This window comes from Acinonyx jubatus, chromosome B3 (assembly GCF_027475565.1).
Source record: "Acinonyx jubatus isolate Ajub_Pintada_27869175 chromosome B3, VMU_Ajub_asm_v1.0, whole genome shotgun sequence".
Lineage (NCBI taxonomy): Eukaryota > Metazoa > Chordata > Mammalia > Carnivora > Felidae > Acinonyx > Acinonyx jubatus.
The window spans coordinates 4804629-4826806 of record NC_069386.1 but is presented as its reverse complement, the minus strand read 5'-3'; the positions used below and the strand labels follow the sequence as shown (position 1 = coordinate 4826806).

The following is a 22178-nucleotide window of genomic DNA, read 5'->3' as shown; positions in this document are numbered from 1 at the left end:
GACTCGCATCAGGTCACAGCTCTGGTCCACCCTGGGGTCCTGAGGGCCGGTCCGCGGATTGGCCTGCCGCACTGCCAGGGCCGTCCACGCTGAGCGGCGCTCCCAGCCCGCGGCCCGGGCCGCCGCTGTGGACTACGACTCCCACAATGCCCTCGGCCCAGCCTCCTCCCTCTGGCCGTCTCAGGAGAACCAGTAGAAGAGCAGGATTTCCAGGGGCGTTCTCGGCGGCCAATAAGCGCGGTGGGGGGCGGGCCTCTCCCGTCCATTGTTCTCGGTGCCCCTCGGGCTCGAGCCGCGGTGGATCCGGAGGGGTCGTGTTGTGCCCGGGGGCGCTTTTGCGTGCGGAGTGGCTGCGGAAGCCCGATCTGGTCTCCCGAGAGGTGAGCCCGGAGAGACGGGCCGGGAGCGGCGCGGGCCGGGGAAGTAGCCCTCAGCAAGGGAATAACGGGCCTGGAGCCAGTGCGGGCAGTCCTGCTGGGGGAGGGGCGTCGGGGGCGCTGTCCGCGACAGTGGGCCGGGGTCCCAGGGTGGGACGCCTGGGGTCCGCTCGGCGAACGCACCCGAACCTTGCTCGCGGGCGGTGACCTGCCTGCAAGTTCAGTCAGGGGCGCGGGATTGGGACTGGAAGGCACGCTGGACGGCGTCCCGCTCAGCTCCTGGTTTCACGGATGGGGAAACTGAGCTTCCGAGGGGGCGTGTCTTGCCCGGGTCCGAAAGCGAATGAGCTCACCGGGTGCAGTTTTCCCGGGCTCCCAAGCAGGACTTCTGTTATACCTGTGCCTCTTCTAGCCCTTTGGTAAATAACACATTGAGAGCTTCAGTGTTCCCACTAGCTTTCTTCTTCTTTTTTTCCTTCTTCTTCTTCTTCTTCTTTTTTTTTTTTAGTTTTTCCTTCCCAGTTTTCCCTTTTTTTTGTGGGGGGGGGGAGGAGGGTTGTTATCTGAGTCTTTACGATATAGTAATGATTTTTAAAGAATAATTTTCCCTTTTATAGTCTTTGAGTAGTAATTTCACTGCTCCCAACATCTTGTGTAATTAACGTCCCAAGTTTTTATTTTGTTTTGTTTTTTGCCTTGTGTACGTGTTCATTTTTAAAGGGATTTGGGGTCATACTTTGTCTAGTGTTTCTGTTTTGCTAGGTGTGTTTTTTTCCATAATTTTCATATTTATGAAGATTATCCCAGATTATTAATGGTTAATAATAATCTTTGTCAGCATAATTTTTTAAAAATATTTGAAACTACAGCAGAATGCACAAATCTGAGATTTCATATGTATGTTTTGTGCAACCATCATCAAATCAATGTGTAGAACGTTTCTAGCACCCCAAAGGCTTTGTTGAGCCCCTTCTCAGTCAGTACCCCTGCGCCAAGGTAACCATTATTAAATCAGCATATTTTTTAAAAAATTGGCATAAAATAAATATATTTTACTGTGTGGCTGTGCCATAATTCACTATTCCTCTGCTGCTGGATTTTTAAAACGTCAGGTTTGTTTTGCAATTAGGAACAATGCCACGGTTTTGTTTCCTTGCAAATATATTTTTCTTTACAAAGATGATTATTTTTAAAGATAAATTCCTGAGGGGCTGAGTCTGCATTGAGGAGAATGAACATTTTAAAACTTCATACTTTTTTTTCTCATTTATAATTTTAATCGAAGCATTGCTGTTTATTTTTTAAAACTTCATACTTCTATGGTAATAATGCAGTTAAGGTATTGCCTTCCTTCCAGCAAGGCTCACAGTATCTTCACACCTGATCCATTGCCAATCCTGAAGATGTCCCCGTAAGAAGGATGGTCCCTGAAGTTAAGTGACTAAGTTGTGTGTTAGGTCAGGGTCATTCCGCAGCAAGTTTGAACTGATTCAGGGCAGAGTAACTCAGTCCTGGGTTCTTCGGAGGGCTTTGGATTTCTGATACTCCTGCTTTTGGAAAGAAAAGTGCTTGTTTTTTGTGCTTGTGATTCATCTATTGCCGTAGAAAAGTTTTCAGGAATAAGCCATTTTTCCTTTAAGAGAGGCAGGAAACTTCTGTTGATCTGTGGAGGTAAGAATCACTTGGTGGCCTGACCTGGGCTGCTGTGAGTTAGATCCCTGTAGGACAGTCTGCTTATTGATTGTGGTTCCCTTTTCTCACTTCTCAGCCAGACAACTTGTTGAAATTTGAGGACGGAGGTGTCTTCTCAGACAAGCCTGGGTCTAGAAGACTGACGTTCAAGGCTCGAAGCCTGCGGGATTGCCTCGGGAAGGTGGATGATGGCTGCAGAGGGGCCGAGAGTAAGCACTCCCTTGAGCCCCTTGGTCCAGGCGCCTCATGAGGAAGATGAACAGGAGGAGGTCACCACCATGATCCTGGAGGACGACTCTTGGGTGCAGGAAGCTGTACTTCAGGAGGATGGCCCTGAGTCCGAGAGCGCCGGCAAGGGCAGCCCCCACGGGGAGGCTGCTGGAGGGCCTCAGGGTGCGCTTGGCCGCCTTCGGGAGCTCTGTCGGCGCTGGCTGAGGCCGGAGGTGCACACCAAGGAACAGATGCTGACGGTGCTCCCCAGAGAAATCCAGGCCTGGCTGCAAGAGCACCGGCCCGAAAGCGGCGAGGAGGCCATGGCCCTGGTGGAGGACCTGACGCAGACCCTTCGGGACGGTGGTAAGACGCCGGGCCTCACCGGGAGGGTGGGCACATGCCTCCGATGAGGGGGAGTGTGGTGTTTGTGGCAGAGGAGAACGTGGCGTCCAGGATGGAGCCCGGTGCAGCCCATTCTCCTGCTCTGTCTGCAGGCGGTCAGAACGCTGTCACCCCGTTTAACGCCCTTGTTGTGTGCAGTGACAATTCCAGAATTTCACAGGACTACGCTCGGAGCTCTGTCTGTGCAGTAAGCGCAGTTTTTATGTCTGTGCTTATTTGGCGAGGGTGGGAAGCCGGTGGAGGTGGGGGAGGAGGGCGGCTGGAGACCGAGTAAACCACCCCCCTTGGCACCTTCCCTTGGTTGTGCAATAAACGTTCAAATATTTGCATTGCCAGCAATTAGAAAAACCAGATAATCCTATGTTCAAAGAGTGATTATTTTTATGAAACCAAGATCAGTGACGGGTAAGCCAGCTAATGCCTAGGAACTGTCTGTTGAAGTCATCCCGGGCTCTTGGCAACAGTTAACATACTTGTCTCCCGTGTCAGCAATACCTTCTGGGACGTAGACATGCCATTTCACTACTCTGTCTCCGTTCGGGGCTTCGGTTGTGGACTGAGCTCCCTGCTTACCAAATGCCTTCCTTTAGGCTGCTCCAGGACCCGTCGATCGTGGCTGCCTTTGCACTGCCCAGAACCGTAGACGTTCAGAGAGAGCAGAGGACGGGAGAGGTCAGGGAGGATGTGGGACTGGAGCAGGAGGTCGTCGGCTGGAGTGGAATTTGGAAAAGGTGCAGGGTGGCGGGGAGGGGTTGGCACGAAGCTCGCTGGTTCAGGTGACAGTAAGGGAGGCCCGCTGGTTGGAGTAGAAAGTGTGTTTTTAGGAAGCGGTAGGATGTGGAGCACGGGGGCAGGGTGGGCTTGGACTGGATGTCGCTGGCCTCAGCAGGTTCTTGAACTAGAGCCCAAGCCTGGGAGGAAGCGGAGTTTGGCAACAGGAAGTAGGTTTGATTCGAGTAGGGAGATGCTGGTGACAGGACAACAGCCGGGCCTTGGCTGGGCTGAGGTGGGGACAGCTGGAGAAGGGGAGGAGACCGGACACACCTAAGGTGAACTGAGAGTAACACTGGTTAGCGTTCATGGAGCCTTTTCTGGTCCGGGCCCTGTGCCTAGTATCTACGATGCAAAACTCACAGACCCTTCACCATCTTGGGAGAGAAGTGGGATTATCACCAGAGAAACTGAGTGACTCCCCGAAGATCATGCAGTGAGTACAAGGCCAAATCAGGATTCGAACTCATGGGTCTGAGGACACGGTTCACGTTCTTAAGCATTTCATCACAGATGTGGTGCAAAGCGATAGTTCCCAGTGAGGGGTTGGAAAGAGCGGACGCAGGTGAGGACGAAGACAAAAGGGGGCTGACTCAGAGGTGTCTAGTCCGGAGGATTCAGAAGACTGGAAGAGAAGAGAAGGAAAGGAAGGTGGTTTGGGAGCAGAGGTTGTGACAATGCCTAGGGACGTGGGAGGTATGAGTAAAGCTGTCTTTTGGAGAAAGGGGCTGATGTCAAGGGCCCACTGTGAGCCCAGCCCTGCCCTGGGCACCTTATGTGGCCATCTCACTGGCAATCCTGGGGGCCACTGTCCTGTTGCAGATGAGGAAATGGAAGCTCCACCAGGTCAAGGCCTTACTCAGTGTCACACACAGCTGCCAAGTGCTGGGGCCGGGATTCGCGCTCTGGTCTGTGTGCTTCCGTGTGTGTTTCGTAGTTTTTTCTTTCGCGTTGTTTTGTTTTTTGAGCAGCAGGCAGAAGTTTATATTAGAGTATAAGACCCGAAAGGAAGAATAGTATGAAAGCTGTCTTTACAGAGACGGGGGCACTTGAAAGTGCATACCCTCGTGTTTGGTAGGTTTTATTTGAAGCGAAGTACCTGAGTTTCTTTGGCCCTGAAAAATAACTTTTAATCTTACTCTTCCTATTTAAGAAAACAAAACCAAAAATCTGGCATCCTATCCTGAAAACTTAACTTACCTGCCTCTTGACGGATGTGACAAGCTTGTGATGAACTTCAGGCTCTTCAGTCTGAGGCTGTGGAGAGGCCAGAGGGGTTGAGGGCTGGGGAGTGACCCCTGGGTTGTTTAGTTGGGGAAGTCACAAAACAGAGGGTCAGGTCTCGGCAGGTGTCTGAGGTGGTTACAGGCACCCCCTGCTACGACCCTCCCCACCTGGCTTGCTGCAGGGCTTTGTGCCTCTTATCAGCCCCAGAACATCCAAGATGGGTTCTTCAGTCCTCTGTCTTCTGCCCTTTCGATCGGCTTTGTTGGTCTCCATTCATTTCATAAAGTGGTCTGCCCTCCTCGCCCCCCCCCCCCCCCGTGATGACTCAGAGGTACACCTGTGATCATCTCCGTCCTTTCTCATTTATTCAGCGTAAGACCACTTGACCTCCATTCTGTTTGTGCAGCTCGGCACCTTTGGACATGTGTATCCAGCACCGGACATTGCAAGGCCTGGTTGGACAGTGGTTATTTAATGTTTCACTACCAGGCACATCTAGGTACTCACATTTGAAGCTTCTTATAAGTTCAGTTAAGACAGGACTTGTGTGAATAGCTGAGGTGGTAACACTCATCTCTCCTTGTGTTCCCCAAGGACACTTTCGTCCTCATTCACAGCCCTGAGCCAGGCCCTTGGTATTTCTCACCGGCACCCCCGTAGCGGGCATGGCTTCTTCCCCGTCCCTGCCCCTGTTCCAGTCCCACCTGAGTGATTGGGCGCCCTCCTGCTGAAAACTCTCATGAGTTCCCCCGTGACTCCTAATCCAGCAGGACCTACTTCTTCAGCCTGGGACCGGGGCTCTGTGTGACCTGCCCTGCGGCTGCCCTCGGTCATCACGTCACTGCCCCTGCTCCATTCACACCAGATCTTGCTGTTCCTTGAACGTAGCTGGTGCTTTCTAGTGTTCATCTGTGCTCCTGAATTTAGAGTTGGAATGGCTTTGTCCCGTCCCTGTGCGAGAAAACCCCGGGAGTCCTTTGACCGCATACCCTTGGAGATACCCTCCATAAAGCTGTCCTTACTTCTGGTCCCTCTTCCTGTCCCCAGGTCCAGCCACCCAAGAGCGTCCCTGATCATCTCTTCCAGAAACCATCTCCCCCAGGGCGTTTGGAACCTCCTTGTCCTTTAGCTTTTGGCCTTGTCCTTTAGCTTTTGATTATGTTCCATGTTGTTTTCCAGTTATGTGAAGGGTTGACTTAGTTCTTCTAGGAACCTATAAAATCCCAGAAGGCATGGAACCTCTTACCTTTCCTTTCCCTCCCTCCGTCCTACCCTTCCTTCCTTTCCTTTCCTTCCTTCCTTCTGTCTTTCCTTCCTTCCTTCCTTCCTTCCTTCCTTCCTTCCTTCCTTCCTTCCTTCCCTCTTTCCTTTCCTTCCTTCTCCCTCAGCACAGTGCCCCACTCACAATGGGAACTCACGAAGTGTTATTGGTATGAATAAGTAAATCCTTCCTGCCCATCTGCAGGTGTGGAGACGCTCCCCTGCACAGTCCACGAAGGAAGCAGACAGCTTCTTCATTCCAGGCTTTCTGCCTCTCCTTGAGGAAGCCGTGCTGAGCTTTTGTTTTATTTTTATATTTTTAAATGTTTATTTATTTTTGAGAGCGCCGAATCGGGGTAAGGAACAGAGAGAGGGGGAGACAGAGAATCTGAAGCAGGCTCTGCGCTGGCAGCAGCGAGCCCGACTCAGGGCTCGGACTCACCAACTGTGAGATCGCAACCTGAACCGAAGGTGGGACACTCAACCAACTAAGCCCCCCAGGCGCCCCTAGTCACTGTAGAATTGAGGCAGTTTGACCCAGTGCTGTTCTGTAATTGCTGTACCCAGGTTTCATCCAACTTTCTGTAAGAGGTAAGCAGACACTGTTGGAGCCTACGGTGGCCTTCCCCAGACTCCCCACTACCGTGTTGGTGCTACATCAGAGGAAAGGGGAAATGCTTCTCTCCTGATACATAGATTTCATCCCACAGAAGCTCTATCACCCAAAAAAGAGACTGCTGACATGAGAGGGGAGCAAAGGGAAATTACTGGGCTCAAGATGGATAAATTCCTGATAGATCAGTCCTCTGACCATTATTGCAACGTGTGGTCCCTGGACCAGCAGCATCAGCGTCATCTGGAAATGTGTTAGAAACGAAATTCCTGGGCCCCACCCCGGACCGATGGAACCGGAAACTTTGAGCATGGGGGGTTTAACAAGCCCCCCGAGCGATCCTGATGCTGTCTCTACTTCGCGGGCCACCATGCTACACCTCTGGTTCTCAAACTTGACCACACTTGGGAACCACTTGGGGTCCCAGAGCCCACTCCCAGGGATTCTGATTTTCTGATTTAGTTGCCATGAGGTGTGGCCCAGGCAAGGAAGTTTTGAAAGCTCCCGAGTGGTCCTAAGATGCAGCAAAATTTCAGAACCACTGCTTAGAGCCTGGTTACTCAAAGTGTGGTCCATACACTCAAAGATACTGGAATCACCCGGTGCTTGTTAGAAAGGTACACTCAGTCTCACCCCAACCCAAGTGAAGCCAAATCTGTATTCGAGAACTCCAGGTGGTTCGTCTGCACTTGGAAGTTTGAGAGGCTCTGCTCTGGCTTAGAGAGCATTGGAGGTTGTCCACTTCAGACCTACTCTCGTCCAACAGTCGAGCCAGAGTCACAGCTGACCTCTCCAGCCATCTTTAGAATCATCTGGCTTTTGAGCACAGGCAACAGGTGACCTATTCTGAGTTTTCTGCCACAGCAAAATGCTCCCTTTATGACAACAGAGCAAATACATTCATTTTTCTTAAGAAGGAGAGCAGAGAAGGTGTCTGTCTTTTTAAAGCCACGATTCTTGGGGTGCCTGGGTGGCTCAGTCGGTTGAGCGGCTGACCTCGGCTCTGATCACAATATCGCAGTTTGTGGGTCTGAGCCCATGTCGGGCTCTGTGCTGACAGCTCAGAGCCTGGAGCCGGCTTCGGATTCTGTGTCTCCCTCCCTTTCTGTCCCTCTCCCACTCAACGCTGTCTCTCTGTCTCCCAAAAATAAACAAACATTAAGAAGTAAAAAAATAAATAAAGCTACGATTCTCAGCCTCAAAACAAAAATCACCTTTAATTCACGTAAATATCTGAAATGTGTACCACACAGAGCTCTTAGATAGAATGTCATACCTGTAGGATGTTCGGCAGTCACTCGTTTAAACTGCTAACAGAGCTCACTGCCGGTTTTATCAGCGGTTAAGCTTTCAAGCGGCCAGAGTGCAGGTGGAACAGAGACAGCGCTCCCAGTCGCTCAGGCGTGAGCAGGTTCCTGCCAGGCTTGCCAGGACAGCGCTCCGATGAGGGAGCTCGACTGGGCCCCAAGGGGTAGCCCAGTCAACGCCTGCGTTTTCGACCAATGGCTCTGACGGTGGTGTCGCAGTCAGGTGGGAGGGGCTTTACCAGAATTTGAAGCCTAACCCATGCTAAAGTGCCAAAGCCTGTGACTAATTTATTTCATTGTTGTAAATGAATTACAGTAAATTCAGGTTTATCTCCCTACTGATAGCTGTTTTCTGCACACTCGCTGTGTTATGCCTCCTGGTGTGAGAGAGAAAGAGGAGGCGTCTGGCCAGGCAGGGGTCACGCACGGCCCTGTGAACCCCAGCGGGGATGTGCTGTGCATGTGAGTCTAGAGCCTGTGTCCTGGGTGGGAAAATCCAGGAACCATTGCTTTCGCCTGAGCTTGGCCTGCAGCTTTTGTTCAGTAACCCAGAAGGGAAGAAAAAGGTCATATGGCAATTCGAGAACTGTTTAGTGAATGGTATTTGGACGGTGGTCTCGCCATTTTGAAAAAACTAACATTGGATCCTTATTTCATAACTTACACAGAAATAGATACTGCCTCACAAGTGACAAAAATAAAGTCCAGATGGATTCTAGCTCTCTACTCTAAAAGACCTGGAATGACACGTAGGAGAATCTTTTTATAATCTTGTGGTGGAGAAGGCCTTCTTAAGCAAGACAGCAATCCTCAAAGATGGATTGGACACAGGAAAACAGAAAAGTCCTTTGTGTAAAAAAGGTACTATGCACAAGGTTAAAAAACAGTGCACCAACTGGAAATATTTGCAGCAAAGTCTGCGGTGTAGCAGATAAGCGCCCAAGATCCTTGATCTGTGAGAGGTTCTGTAATCATAAGAAAAGTCAACCCAGAACAATGAAAGGTAATTAAAAGATATGCATGGTCGGGGGTGTGCATGGGTGACTCAGTCGGTTGAGCGTCTAACTCTTGATTTCGGCTCAGGTCATGGTCTCGTGGGTCATGGGATCGAGGCTCCCACACACACCCCCAATGGAGCGATCAGCTTGGAGCTTGCGTGGGACTCTCTCTCCTTCTTTCTGCCCCTCCCCAGCTCATGCATGTGAGCTCTCTCTCTCTCTCTCTCTCTCAAAATTAATAAATAAAAGATATGAACGGGCAATTTAGAAATGGAAAGTAAATTGTAACTTTATGAAACCAGATGTTCAACCTTAGGAATGATCAGGGAAATACTCATTACAACAAGATACTATTCTTTTGCCTACTGGACCATCTGAAACTTAATAGCATGTTTCTGAGAATTCTCTGCCTTTCTGAGCATTTATTTAATCTTTTAAAATTAACTTCAGAATTAGGAGGTAATGTCACCTATTTTAAATTTGATAGAGGTGAGCCATATATTCTTTTTTTTTAGTGTGATAAAATTTACAGAATATAAAATTTGCCATTTTCACCATAAAAAAAATTTTTTAACGTTCATTTATTTTTGAGAGACTGAGACAGAACACGAGCGGGAGAGGGGCAGAGAGAGAGAGAGAGAGAGGGAGACACAAATCTGAAACAGGCTTCCAGGCTCTGAGCTGTCAGCACAGAGCCTGACATAGGGCTCGACCCCACGACCATGAGATCATGACCTGAGTCAATGTCGGACGCCCAACCGACTGAGCCACCCAGGTGGCCCGCCGTTTTAATCACTTTTATGTGTACAGTTCAGTGACATTAGATATATTCATATTGTGGTACAATTGTCACCACCATCATTCATCTTCAGAACTTCTTCCTTTTCTCAATCTGAAACTCTGTGCGCATTGAACAGTAACACCCCATTCCTTCTTCGCCCGCGGCCCCTGGCGACCATTGTCCTTTCTGTCCCTATGATGAACTTCCTCCAGGAACCTCATATAGAGGAATCACACAACATTTATCTTTTTGTGTCTGGCTTATTATTCCATTTAGCACAATGTCCTCCGGGTTCATCCGTGTAGAAGCATGGGTCAGAGTTTTATTCCTTTGCAAGGTCGAATAATATTTCATTCGCTCATTTGTTGATACATGTGTGGGTTGTTTTCAACATTTGGTTGTTACGAGTAATGCATGAACATGGATGTAAGAATACCTATTTGCGTCCCTGCTTTCAGTTCTTTTGGGTAAAGATCCAGATGTAGAATTATTAGATCATGTGGTGATCCTGTGTTTAATTTTTGGGGGGAACCGCCACACTGTTTTCCATAGTGGCTGCACGATTTTACATTCCCACCAGCAGTGCACAGGGAGAGAACCATAAATTTGAAGTCTGTCTTGGGGATGCATTTTTCAAAAAGTTTATGTTATTTATTTATTTTTGAGAGAGAGAAAGAGCAGGTGTGCACAAGCAGGGGAGGGACAGAGAGAGACACTCTCAGAATCCGAATCAGGCCCCAGGTTCCGAACTGTCAGCGCAGAGCCCCATGCGTGGCTAGAACTCGCGAACTGTGAGATCATGATCTGAGCCGAAGTCAGATGCTTAACTGACTGAGCCACCCAGGCGCCCCTCAGGGGTGCATTTTTGACAATCTTTTTATACTTTCTAAAACCTGAAGTTAGTCACAGACAAATATATATGGCGCTGTTAGTAAGTGGGTAATTAAGCGCTATATCCAAGAGGAACAAGCTTGCTAATTGTGTTTACAGTGAAGCATATGAATAAATCAACTGGGTCGATACTGTACAGATAACTGTTAAGGTCAGTTAGAGGAGGGGCACATGGCTGGCTCAGCTGCTGAAGCACGCAACCCTTAATATCAGGGTCATGAGTTTGAGCCCCACATTGTGCGTAAAGTTTACTTAAGAAAAAGTCATTCAGGGGTACCTGGGTGGCTCAGTCGGTTAAGCGTCCGACTTCGGCTCGGGTCATGATCTCGCGGATCATGAGTTTGAGCCTCGCGTTGGGCTGTGTGCTGACGGCTCAGATCCTGGAGCCTGTTTCAGATTCTGTGTCTCTCTATCTCTCGGCCCCTCCCCTGCTCATGCTCTGTGTCTCTTTGTCTCTCAATAATAAATAAATGTTAAAAAATTTTTTTTTTTTTTTTTTTTTTACAAAAAGAAAAAGTCATTCAGAGGAGCACCTAGGTGGCTCAGTCGGTTCAGTGTCCGACTTGGACTCAGGTCATGATCTCACGGTTCGTGAGTTCAAGCTCCATGTCGGGCTCTCTGCTGTCAGCACAGAGCCAGCTTCAGATCCTCTGTCTCCCTCTCTCTCTGCATCCCCCCCCCCCCCCAATAAATATCAAAAAAGAAAAAGTCAGTTAGACCAATATTCCCATCTTGGCCAGATATCAGCTTCTCAAGAGGGGCCCTCTGGCCGCTGGCTTTCACATTACCCTATTTTATTGCTTTCACAGTACTTCACACTGTCTGAAAATAGCATAATCTGAATAAAGAGTGTATGTGAGGCTCATCAGTTCTTAAACTGCACAGGACAGTCCAAAACCTTCGTTTTAGAGTCTCCACATCGATAAGGTAACTTCTTTGCTACTTCAGTAGTTTTAGGGGAGAGAAGTTATTTAGAAAATGTGACCCTCTCTTCCTTATTTCCTTAACACCTGACTCATCTCTGGAGTTTTCTGTCCTGGAGATCTGGGCCTTCCTACCACATCCTCCTTCCTTCCTGCCAGCCTCCCTCTTTGCAGCCACATCTGCAGAATATGCTCCTCTTGGCATCTTGTAATAGAAGATACGACGTCGACTCGTGAAGTTCCTTTGGAAAGAAAATTCCCAGCCCGACCGGCTCTTCCCGCCCCACGCATCACGTGTTGGTGAAGACACTCCCCGTGCATCTGACCTAGCCGTTTCTGAATCTTCATGCTCTTCATTGGCCACCAATAAAAAAAAGGAGGGAGCTGCCTGAGCTCAAATGCACTCTACTTTGTACCTTTTTTTTTTTTTTTTTTTTGAGTAGGCTGCATGTCCAGCATGTGGAACCCAGCGTGGAACCCAGCGTGGGGCTTGAACTCACGACCCTGAGATCCAGACCTGAGCTGAGGTCAAGAGTTGGGCGCTTAACTGACTGAACCACCCGGGCACCCCTACTTTGTACTCTTTTGACTTCACCCGTGCCCGTCTTTCTTGAGATGCTCAGAAGGGGCCAGGATCCTTCATCCTTCCCACCTCGGTGATTGTGTTTCCCGTGGAGGCCCTTGTGAAGGCAGATCACTCGAAGGGCCCCTCTTCTGTCCTTCAGAATGGCTCCTGTGCCTCTCTGCTATCAGAGAGCAGCTTTTAAATAACTCCCATCCCTCCTCTGGCCTTTCCTGGAATATCACAGTCTTGCCTCTTTGTCTAGTAAAGGGGGGTAGGACTGGTTCTTAAGCTGCAGACGGCGGGAGGGGGTGTAATGAGGTGATAGAAGATAAGCACATAAAGTTAAGCATCACTTTTAAAAGCTTTCCCAGGGGCGCCTGGGTGGCTCAGTCGGTTAAGCGTCCGACTTCAGCTCAGGTCACGATCTCGCGGTCCGCGAGTTTGAGCCCCGCGTCGGGCTCTGGGCTGATGGCTCAGAGCCTGGAGCCTGCTTCCGATTCTGTGTCTCCCTCTCTCTCTGCCCCTCCCCCGTTCATGCTGTGTCTCTCTGTCTCAAAAATAAATAAACGTTAAAAAATTTAAAAGCTTTCCTATTATAAGGGAATTCTCTCATATTTTCATCTAATTGTTTGACACTGTTTTTGTTTTGTTCACATTTAAATCTTCGATCTAGTTGGGATTTTTCCTGGTATGGGATCCAACTCAGATTTTTGCATGTGGCCTAATCAGTCGTCCAGCCTCATTTACTCAATGTCGTGTCTCTTCTCCACGGATTTGAGAGGCTGCCTTTATCATATGTTAAAGTCCCAGAGTCATTATACGGATTCTTGTTTCCCTTCCACTCGTCTGTCTTTTCATGTGACACCTGCATCAAATTCTGAATTCACATGTCCTTGAGTCTATTTCTAGAGTTACTGTGTTGCTTTGTTGGTCTTATTGTCAATTTATATTTTCATTCTTGAGATTTGGTAATAGGTTTTAACATCTGGCAAAGATAGTCCCTCTCCTCCCCACCCCTGATTTTAGTCAGTAATCTTAAGATTTTTTCAAGTTTCTTTTTTTTTTTTTTTTTTTTTTTTTTTAGCAATCTCTACATCCAACATGGTGCTCGAACTCACAGCCCCGAGATCAAGAGTCGCACGCTCCACTGACCGAGCCAGCCAGGCGCTCCTTAATGTTTATTTATTAAAAAAATTTTTTTTAACGTTTACTTATTTTTGAGAGAGACAGAGGGCGAGTAGGGGAGGGGCAGAGAGAGAGGGAGACACAGAATCCAAAGCAGGTTCCAGGATCTAGGCTCTGAGCTGTCAGCACAAGGCCTGACTTACGAACTGCGAGATCATGACGTGAGCCGAAGTCAGACACTTAACCTATCGAGCCACCCAGGCGCCCGTTTTTGTACTGATAAAGACACACTTCGAGTGCACAATTTGCCAATTTTTCGTGATGCGCTTTGAATTCCTGGGTATCCAGATGAGGCAATCAGTGAACACGTCCCGTCTCCCACCCACCTTCTCTCAGCCCCGATTTTGGCTAGAGTATCACTTCTGCACCGCTCTGTAACCTTGACGTTCTCTTTTCTCATCGTAATCGCCCCAGTAGTGTGAGACTTGCTATCAGGCGTTCATCCCCAGCCCTTTTGCTCCAGGGTTGCCTTCATCTCTTGGTTGACCGAAGCTCACCTCCTGGTAGTTTCTTCAAGAAGGGCTCCTAGGACCCACATTCTGTGACTTTGTGCAGATTCAGCGCTGTTTGCCTGCAGGCCTGATCCTTGGGGGTTTCGTTGAACACGAGATCCCCAGCCCACCTTTGCTTTCCTGGGCTGCCTCGCGGCTCTTGCCGCCTGAGGCGCTGAATGTCCCCGTGGAGAAGTCTCAGCCCAGCTGGTTCTCCTCCCCCATGTGAGTGATTGGGGCCTTGTTGTCCCGTCTCGTCGCTAACCACTCTGGGCTGGTTTTCCTGACACAGCGCACCTTTCAAGGGTCCTTGTAGCTTCATAGGTTACACTTTTAGTGTTTGTTCTGTTCCTTGGTTTAGTTCTCTTTCCTCGCTAACTCCAGTTCTGTGCGTGTGGCCTCTCCTTTTGTCTGTTTCCGCCCTTCTCTTTAATCCCCTCGTCCTCTCTGTCCCCTTCTTTTCACTGCTTTTCTCATTTGGGTCCCCCTTCCCCCTTTCTGAGCTTTCCCGTCTGCCTCTTTTCCTCTGTGTCCTCATCTTGTCCTCTCGTCTCCGGACTTCCCCTGCCTCCCAGAGCCCTGCCGCCACCGCTCCGGCTCTTTCTCGACCGTTCACTTCGCAGCCGGCCTTCCTACAGGCAGTTGCTTTGCTTAGTGTTGTTTTAACGTGTGACCTATGTCGCTTTCTCAGGAATAATTCCCATGATTAATGTGAGGGTCAGAGGCTCTCTCTTTCTCCGCTTCGCAGAAACAGACGCTCCCTGCATAGGTGGCTCATGTGGGTGATTCTGGTTGCAGCCTGACCTCCCGAAGCCGGCCCTGCTTGCCCAGGTCCCACATGCACTGTTGCTCTTGAGGGTGAGTCCCTTACCTTCAGGAAGTGACTTTCTGAGCTTATTGAGATCAGTTGCCCTTGGTCCCCCCCCCACTCCCCCCGCACCCACTTTCCATGTTTATTCTCTTCACTTCCTGCCTCCTCAGCCTCTGCCCAGTCTCTGCTGTTTTTGGAAGCCCTTGTATGTATTTTGGTGTCTGCAGATTAATCTGCTCCCTAATCTCACTGCAAATGGAGTTTGGGTTCTGTTCATCTTCCCTGTTGCTTCTGAGCTCGTTCCAGAACACACCAACCAGTTCTTCTGATTTTAAGGCAGCGGAAAAGCTTATTAGCTACTGTCCTTGTTCAGAAGAGAACAACTAGTAAAGTCATTTTAAAAACATGTCTCGGGTAGTGTTGGCTTGCCGAAAATAAACCAGGGCAGGGCGTCTGCCTGGAGGACCTTGTAGAAGAGTGGTGATGGCAGACCTCTGTGCCAGAACCTTGGGAAACTGTTGCAGGAAACCGAGGACGCGCAGAACTCCTGGTCCTGGCCTTGTGGGAACATGCACCGGGCCCCTCACGCCTGCACCGGTCCCTGGAGACCTGGGGCCAGAGGGCAGGTGTAGGGGCCCACACACTACCAGCAGAGTGTGTGTTAGTGAGCATGAAATGTACCCTTATGTCTACCTGTGAGTTTAAGTACAGTCTCAGCCAGTATTGACTGATGGCACGGCTGGAACCCGGGTTCTCCCTGAGGGATGCGTGGCAGATTTGATCATGTGCACATACGGAAATTTACCTTACCTTGCAGAAACTCATAATCATGGAATCAAGCATCTAACTTTAAATAAACGATTTCTGGGGCGCCTGGGTGGCTCAGTCGGTTAAGTGGCCGACTTCGGCCCAGGTCATGATCTCGCGGTCCGTGAGTTCGAGCCCCGTGTCGGGCTCTGTGCTGACAGCTCAGAGCCTGGAGCCCGTTTCAGATTCTGTGTCTCCCTCTCTCTGACCCTCCCCCGTTCATGCTTTGTCTCTCTCTGTCTCAAAAATAAATAAACGTTAAAAAAAAAGTTAAACGATTTCTTAGCTTCAGTCATGGAAATGTCACTAGGACTTTGTATAATTATTTTACTAATTGTCTTCCCTGCTCTGGATGGATCCGCTCTTTTCTGGAGGTCTTAAGTTAGGTGTTAGGGATAATCAGCCTGTCATCCTTATCAATAAATCATTGATTTACTTCTGTACCCTACAGAATTCCAAAAAAGAATTAAAGACAGCTTACGGAAACTGCACAAGGGTGCTCGCTTCGGTAGCACATGTCCTAAAATTGGAACGTTACGGAGATTAGCCAAAAAGAAAGAAAGAGAGAGAAAGAAAGGGGAGGGAGGGAAGGAAGGAACGAAGGGAGAAAGAAAAGAAAGAACAGAAAAAAGAAAGAAAAAAGAAAGGGGCACAAGGAAATTATAGCAAAAAGGAAAATAATGGGAGGGGAAAATGAGATGAAAGAACACAGATTGCAGGCGGGACAAACATCCAGTATTCTTTCTCTGAGCTTTTGGCTCCAAGCTTCCAAGCAGGCAAGGCAGAGAGGGGGAGCCATCACCAGAGGTGTGAGGCAAACACAAATGTGTTGATCAGAGAGTGGTTCTTTTGGGAATTTCGGTTACAGGGAAATTTCCTTCTCGCTCATCAAGAGGACATTGTGTGGTATAAACAATGTTGCCAACAACTTCCTGGCAGTGTTAACGTTCCCGACAGCCATTAATTTCTGATGACACTTCTCAGACTGCTCGTGACTATCGGCCAGAGTCATTAAATCAACACACGGTTCAGTTCTGCGAGGATCAGAACAGTGCGATCCAGGCTAACGGCTCTCCACTGCTCTGGTTTGATCTTGGGATAGACTTCAGAGTCTCTCCGTTAAGGAAGGGAATGCATGTCTTTTCAGGGATCCTCCCGAATGACTTCTTTCACCCAAATGTTTGATAAGTACTAGGCGGTAGTTTGACAAGTTTCTGGAAGGTAGATACTTTGTATTACCGATGGGAGGTCCATTCTACTGCAGAGAAATTTTAGGGCTCTTAACTGCCCACGTGCTTCCAGTCATCTATATAGACACCTGGAAGTCCTTTTTGTAGAGGCCCTGTTATCTCATCTGTCTTACTTAAAATCTAGTTCGATTATTAACACCATAGTGTGACGCATGAGATTATTATATAATCTTTTTTTTTTTTAAAAGCTTTTTAATTTATTTTTGAGAGAAAGAGACAGCGTGAGTGGGGAAAGGGCAGAGAGAGAGGGTGAGAGAATATCCTGACGCGGGGCTCGAACTCATGAAACCATGAGATCACGACCTGAGCCGGAACCAAGAGCTGGATGCTTAACTAAGCCACCCAGGCACCCCTGAAAAGAGACTGAGTTTTAGGGAAATTTCTCCGGCACCAATGAAAAACGTATTCATTCATTCACCAAATTTAATTGAGCACCTGTTAGGCATATAGCACCCTGGTGAGTTTTGGGGGTCACTGTGTTCCCTGTTGTTTTCCCTTGATTAGGATTTTCACATCCCCACCTGACTTCATTTCCCAGTGGAGAAACAGATATAGATGTGGGACCCGAATCTTTAAGTCTTAGAAATTCTGGGTGATTACCACATGGGTATGAGGTCTGACAACCAGATAATCAGAAGGAAAGGAAATCAGCCTGGTTTTTTTCTTTTCTTTCTTTCTTTTCTAACATTTTTTTTTTTATTTTTGTGAGACAGAGAGAGAGCGCAAGCAGGGCAGAAAGAGAAGGAGACACAAAATCTGAAGCGGGCTCCAGGCTCCGAGCCGTCAGCACAGAGCCCAACGAGGGGCTCGAACTCATGAACCATGAGATCATGACCTGAGCTGAAGTCTGACGCCTAACTGACTGAGCTACCCAGGCGCCCCAGAAATCCACGTGGTTTTTAAAAGTTTTGAGTATTCCTTGGCCTCTTCGTTTTCATTAGTTTAAATTTTAGGGGAGCCTGGCTGGCTCAGTCAGTAGAGCGTGTGACTCCTGGTCTCAGGGTTGTGAGTTGGGGCTCCGCATTGGGCATGGAACCTACTTTGTTTATTTTTATTTTTTTAGTGTTTATTTTTGTGACACACAGAGAGAGAGAGCGTGCATGAGCAGGGGTAGGGGCAGAGAGAGAGGGAGACGCAGAATCTGAAGCGGGCTTCAGGCTCTGAGCTGTCAGCACAGAGCCCCACGTGGGGCTCGAACTCAGGGACTGGGAGACCGTGACCCGAGCCCAGGTTGGACACTTAACCGACTGAGCCACCCAGGTGCCCCAAGCATGGAGCCTGCTTTGAAAACAAAGTTTAGTTTGTAAAAGATTTCACTCTGCTTTCCTTTCCTCATCATTACAGGAGGTGGAGTACAAATTGAAGAAACGTGTTTTTCCTCCCTGTTTCAGATTTTGAGATCCAGAGCGAGGATGGGGAGAACTCCAATCAAGATATGTTCGAGGACGCGGAATCACGGCAGATGTTGCCGGAGAGGCCCGACGGGGCGGGCACTCAGCGGCCTGGCTGGGAAAGCGACTTGGAGAGAGACCGTGGCCCCGGGGGGCGCCGGGGAGGGGCCCCGGCCGGGGGCCGCAGGGAGGTGGCGGCCCAGGGCCGGGAGGTGGGACGGCTCATCGGCCTTCAGGGCACCTACCTGGGGGAGAAGCCCTACGAGTGTCCGCAGTGTGGGAAGACCTTCAGCCGGAAGTCCCACCTGATCACGCACGAGCGGACCCACACGGGGGAGAAGTACTACAAGTGCGGCGAGTGCGGGAAGAGCTTCAGCGACGGCTCCAACTTCAGCAGACACCAGACCACGCACACGGGGGAGAAGCCTTACAAATGCAGGGACTGCGGGAGGAGCTTCAGCCGGAGCGCCAACCTCATAACCCACCAGAGGATCCACACGGGGGAGAAGCCCTTCCAGTGCGCCGAGTGCGGCAAGAGCTTCAGCAGGAGCCCCAACCTCATCGCCCACCAGCGGACCCACACGGGGGAGAAGCCCTACTCGTGCCCCGAGTGCGGGAAGAGCTTCGGCAACCGCTCGAGCCTTAACACGCACCAGGGCATCCACACCGGCGAGAAGCCGTACGCGTGCAAGGAGTGCGGGGAGAGCTTCAGCTACAACTCCAACCTGATCCGGCACCAGCGGATCCACACGGGCGAGAAGCCCTACCGGTGCCCCGACTGCGGGCAGAGGTTCAGCCAGAGCTCGGCGCTCATCACGCACCGCCGGACGCACACCGGCGAGAAGCCCTACCGGTGCGGCGAGTGCGGCAAGAGCTTCAGCCGCAGCTCCAACCTGGCCACGCACCGCAGGACGCACCTGCCGGAGAAGCCCTACAAGTGCGGCGAGTGCGGCAAGAGCTTCAGCCAGAGCTCCAGCCTCATCGCGCACCAGGGCACGCACACGGGCGAGAAGCCCTACGAGTGCCTGACGTGCGGGGAGAGCTTCAGCTGGAGCTCCAACCTCGTCAAGCACCAGCGCATCCACACGGGCGAGAAGCCGCACCGCTGCGGCGACTGCGGCAAGAGCTTCGGCCAGCGCTCCCAGCTGGCGGCGCACCGACGGACGCACACGGGCGAGAGGCCCTACCGGTGCGTCCTGTGCGGCAAGAGCTTCAGCCGCGGCTCCGTCCTCGTCATGCACCAGCGAGCCCACCTGGGCGACAAGCCGTACCGCTGCCCCGAGTGCGGGAAGGGCTTCAGCTGGAACTCGGTGCTCATCGTCCACCAGCGCACCCACACCGGGGAGAAGCCCTACAAGTGCCCCGACTGCGGCAAGGGCTTCAGCAACAGCTCCAACTTCATCACCCATCAGAGGACTCACGTGAAGGACAAGCTGGGCTGAGGCGGCAGAAGGGCCCCGGGACACCGAGGTCCCTCCGGGAGAGCCATGCTCCCTAAGCGGTCTCTGGGGACTTTTGCGGAGACCTCGCCCTCCCCCGTCCCCATCTCTAACACACCTCGGTGGTCGCAGGCGAACCCCCAGAACAGGGCACGGGGACGGAGGGTCGGGTCTTCTCACTGCTTCGTTTCCAGGCGCGACTGGCGTCCTGCGTCCCGGTGCTCTGTGCCTCGGTCCCCTCTCTAGTGGGACGGGGTGGGGTGGGGGTGGGGTGTTTCGCATGTGGAACGGAAGGCCGCGTGCCCCCAGCCCAGGCTGAGTCCTCGGAAATACGGTCCACAGGTGCTGGTGGTTTTGCCCCCACCTCGCTGGGTTGAGGTGCCTTGACCCCGAGCTGCTGGCACGCCAGGGTGCCCCGTCCAAACCCACTCTTCCTGGCGTGCGTCCTGGGCTTTGATTGCAGGTCAGGGTGGATGGGCTTGTCCAGCTCTGGGTCCTCCACGTGAAGGCAAAGGCCGTTTCTGTTTGTAGAAAGCATCAGGAACACCTAAACACCAGGCTGTACGCCCTGGAGCCAGCGTCCTGGTAGGCTTTCCGTTGGTTAAGAGCTGAACAGGGCCCGCCAGGAAGGGTATAAACGGGGATATACACATTTGCCTGTGTCTCTGCTTACTGTCCTGTGGGAAGTCGGCTGCTGGGGGAATGCACTGGTTTTTGTGGAGTTTTGGTTTTTGAGTGGGAAGTGAAGTTGGGGACCCCCACTGCCTACCCCTGGCCGATGGTGGTTTCTGTCTCATCGAGGGTGGGACAGCCCTGCACTCTTCAGGGGGGCCTGTGTCTTCACCCCCACAGATAAACAGCCCCCAGATCATCTCTCTGCACTGGCCATTCCCGTTCTTCTATTTTTTATGTTCTATATGCAGAGATAGAATTCTGTCTGGTAGCTTTTGTATACTTTCATATTTTTAAGGAAGTGTTGATTTTGAGGACACACAGTCTGTCCCCCGGAGGGATGTGAGCTTGAATCAGGGGCTGTTCTAACAGGTGTCATCCTTGGTCTGGGGATGCTACCAGCGCTTTGTGGTTGGGTCCTCGAGCCTTGAAACCGTAGAGACCAGGGGATGGTAGCAGGTCAAGGGGGTTGTTATAAGGAAGAGGAGAGCAGATAAAGTGTTTCTGGGAAATATGAAACCACCTCCTCCAGCGCATGGAGCCTGTGCTCACAACGGGCCTTGGTTCTTAGAGAACGGATGCTCAACATTGCCTAATAAAATAGTCTCATTCTTTTCCTGTGTCTGCCTTCTAATGTGGACCGGACTATTAGCAAACCCACACACCTCACTTCCCACCCACTCACCTCCTGCCCTAGGCCAAAAGTGGCCCAAGACCTTCAGGGAGTCAAAGTCAGTGGCTTCAAAGAACACACCTTTGGGTGAACCAGGATCTGTGTGCTTGACCGGTGCACACACCTGTCCACCGCCCTTGGCCGACTCTGCATCCAGTCTGTCAACCAAGATGGAGTGGCAGGTTTGGCTAAGGAGGCCGTTGGGCATCATCTCTATCCAGAATCAACTAGAGTAGACACAAGGAGGACGTTTCTAAACTAGGCAGTGATGGTTGTTAAACCAAGCCACGTAGGCCATGAAATCCCCATCATTCACTTATTTGGCAAACATTGAGGACTTAAGTACCATCACGATGTTGGGTACTAGGTTCTAGGAAAACTCCGTGAAGTTTTCGTAGGAGGAATAATCCCACCTGTCTGGATGGATACGGTGGTTTTCCAGCTGATACCAAATTCTGGGATTTGGGTCATAGAAGATACTAGCGCTCTCTTCCTCTAAGTCTCAAGAAAAGAGCTGATATTAAGCTTTGCAAAACTTTTTTTTTTTTTTTTTTTTTACTCCTCTCTACCTAGCAGGGACACAAAATATCTTAGGAAAAAAGGGACAGATCAGGTTGGGAGATGACAGTCTGTGGTCCTAGAAAGGTTGAGAGTCCGTCACTTCCTGTCCTGCCTGCCCCTGGAGCGGATCTGTGGAGGCAGGGGGGGCTCAGCATGCACTGGCCTTCGTGCGGCTCTGCGGGATGCAAGGGCACAGCCTTCTTCCCTGGAAGACGTCAGGAAGCCCCAGGCCCCTTGGGGGGGACTACTTCGGCCCCCCAGCAGATTTCCTTCGGCCATGTCTTTGCCTGTGATTCAGTCACACCTCTGTAACAAAGGCTATTTCCCCTAAATGTACATGCATTTAGGGATTGAGGTTTTATCATGTTTGTTTCATGGGAACAGCCTTGGGACAGTTACAAATTTAGGGACAAATTTCAAATTTAGAATAAATGGTGAAAAAAAAAAAAGCGATTGCTTCACCCTCGGGGAGTCCCCCATGTCCAACTCAGCAGGTCCTCTCCATGACTTGCTCACTCCCCTCTCCTGGGCCCTCAGGGGCCTCCTTGCACCCTTCGGCCGTTCCCAGACCCAGCTTGGCTCACCTTCCCTGAGAACCCCGAACCTGTCCGGTGTGGCCTCCCTCAGCGTCCCGGCCCCAGAACAACAAGCTTGTCCGTGGCACCCTCACTTCCTCCAGGCTCACTTCCTCCAGGCTCAGCCGAGAGCCACCGTTCAGGGTAGCAGTAAGCCATCTCCACCTGCGCCAGTGGCCGCTTCTCTCCCGGTCAGGGCCTTGCCCCCTCAGTCACTTCCCGACCCCTGCTTTCCAGTCTCCTAGAGCCTCAGACTCAGCATGTCCAGGAGGCCCCCTCCCTGCCGGCCTCCCTTGTGTTTGC

At 50.7% G+C, this 22178-nt stretch overlaps 1 protein-coding gene across 3 annotated transcripts; it reads left to right on the top strand.

The window, feature by feature from the left end:
• Nucleotides 1-113: 113 nt before the first annotated feature.
• On the top strand, nucleotides 114-20680 carry ZSCAN2 (zinc finger and SCAN domain containing 2). Of its 3 annotated transcripts, XM_053223515.1 has the most exons (4): nucleotides 114-380; nucleotides 2146-2645; nucleotides 2777-2871; nucleotides 17956-18404. In XM_053223515.1, the coding sequence occupies exons 2-4, from the start codon at nucleotides 2255-2257 to the stop codon at nucleotides 18262-18264; spliced, it is 795 nt and encodes a 264-aa protein (XP_053079490.1). In that variant the 5' UTR covers nucleotides 114-380; nucleotides 2146-2254; the 3' UTR covers nucleotides 18265-18404. The 3 variants fall into 3 exon arrangements, with proteins under 3 accessions (XP_053079490.1, XP_053079489.1, XP_053079488.1); XM_053223514.1 differs by lacking the exon at nucleotides 2777-2871 and having other exon boundaries at nucleotides 2150-2645; nucleotides 17956-20680; XM_053223513.1 differs by lacking the exon at nucleotides 2777-2871 and having other exon boundaries at nucleotides 17956-20680.
• The last annotated feature ends 1498 nt before the right edge of the window (nucleotides 20681-22178 follow it).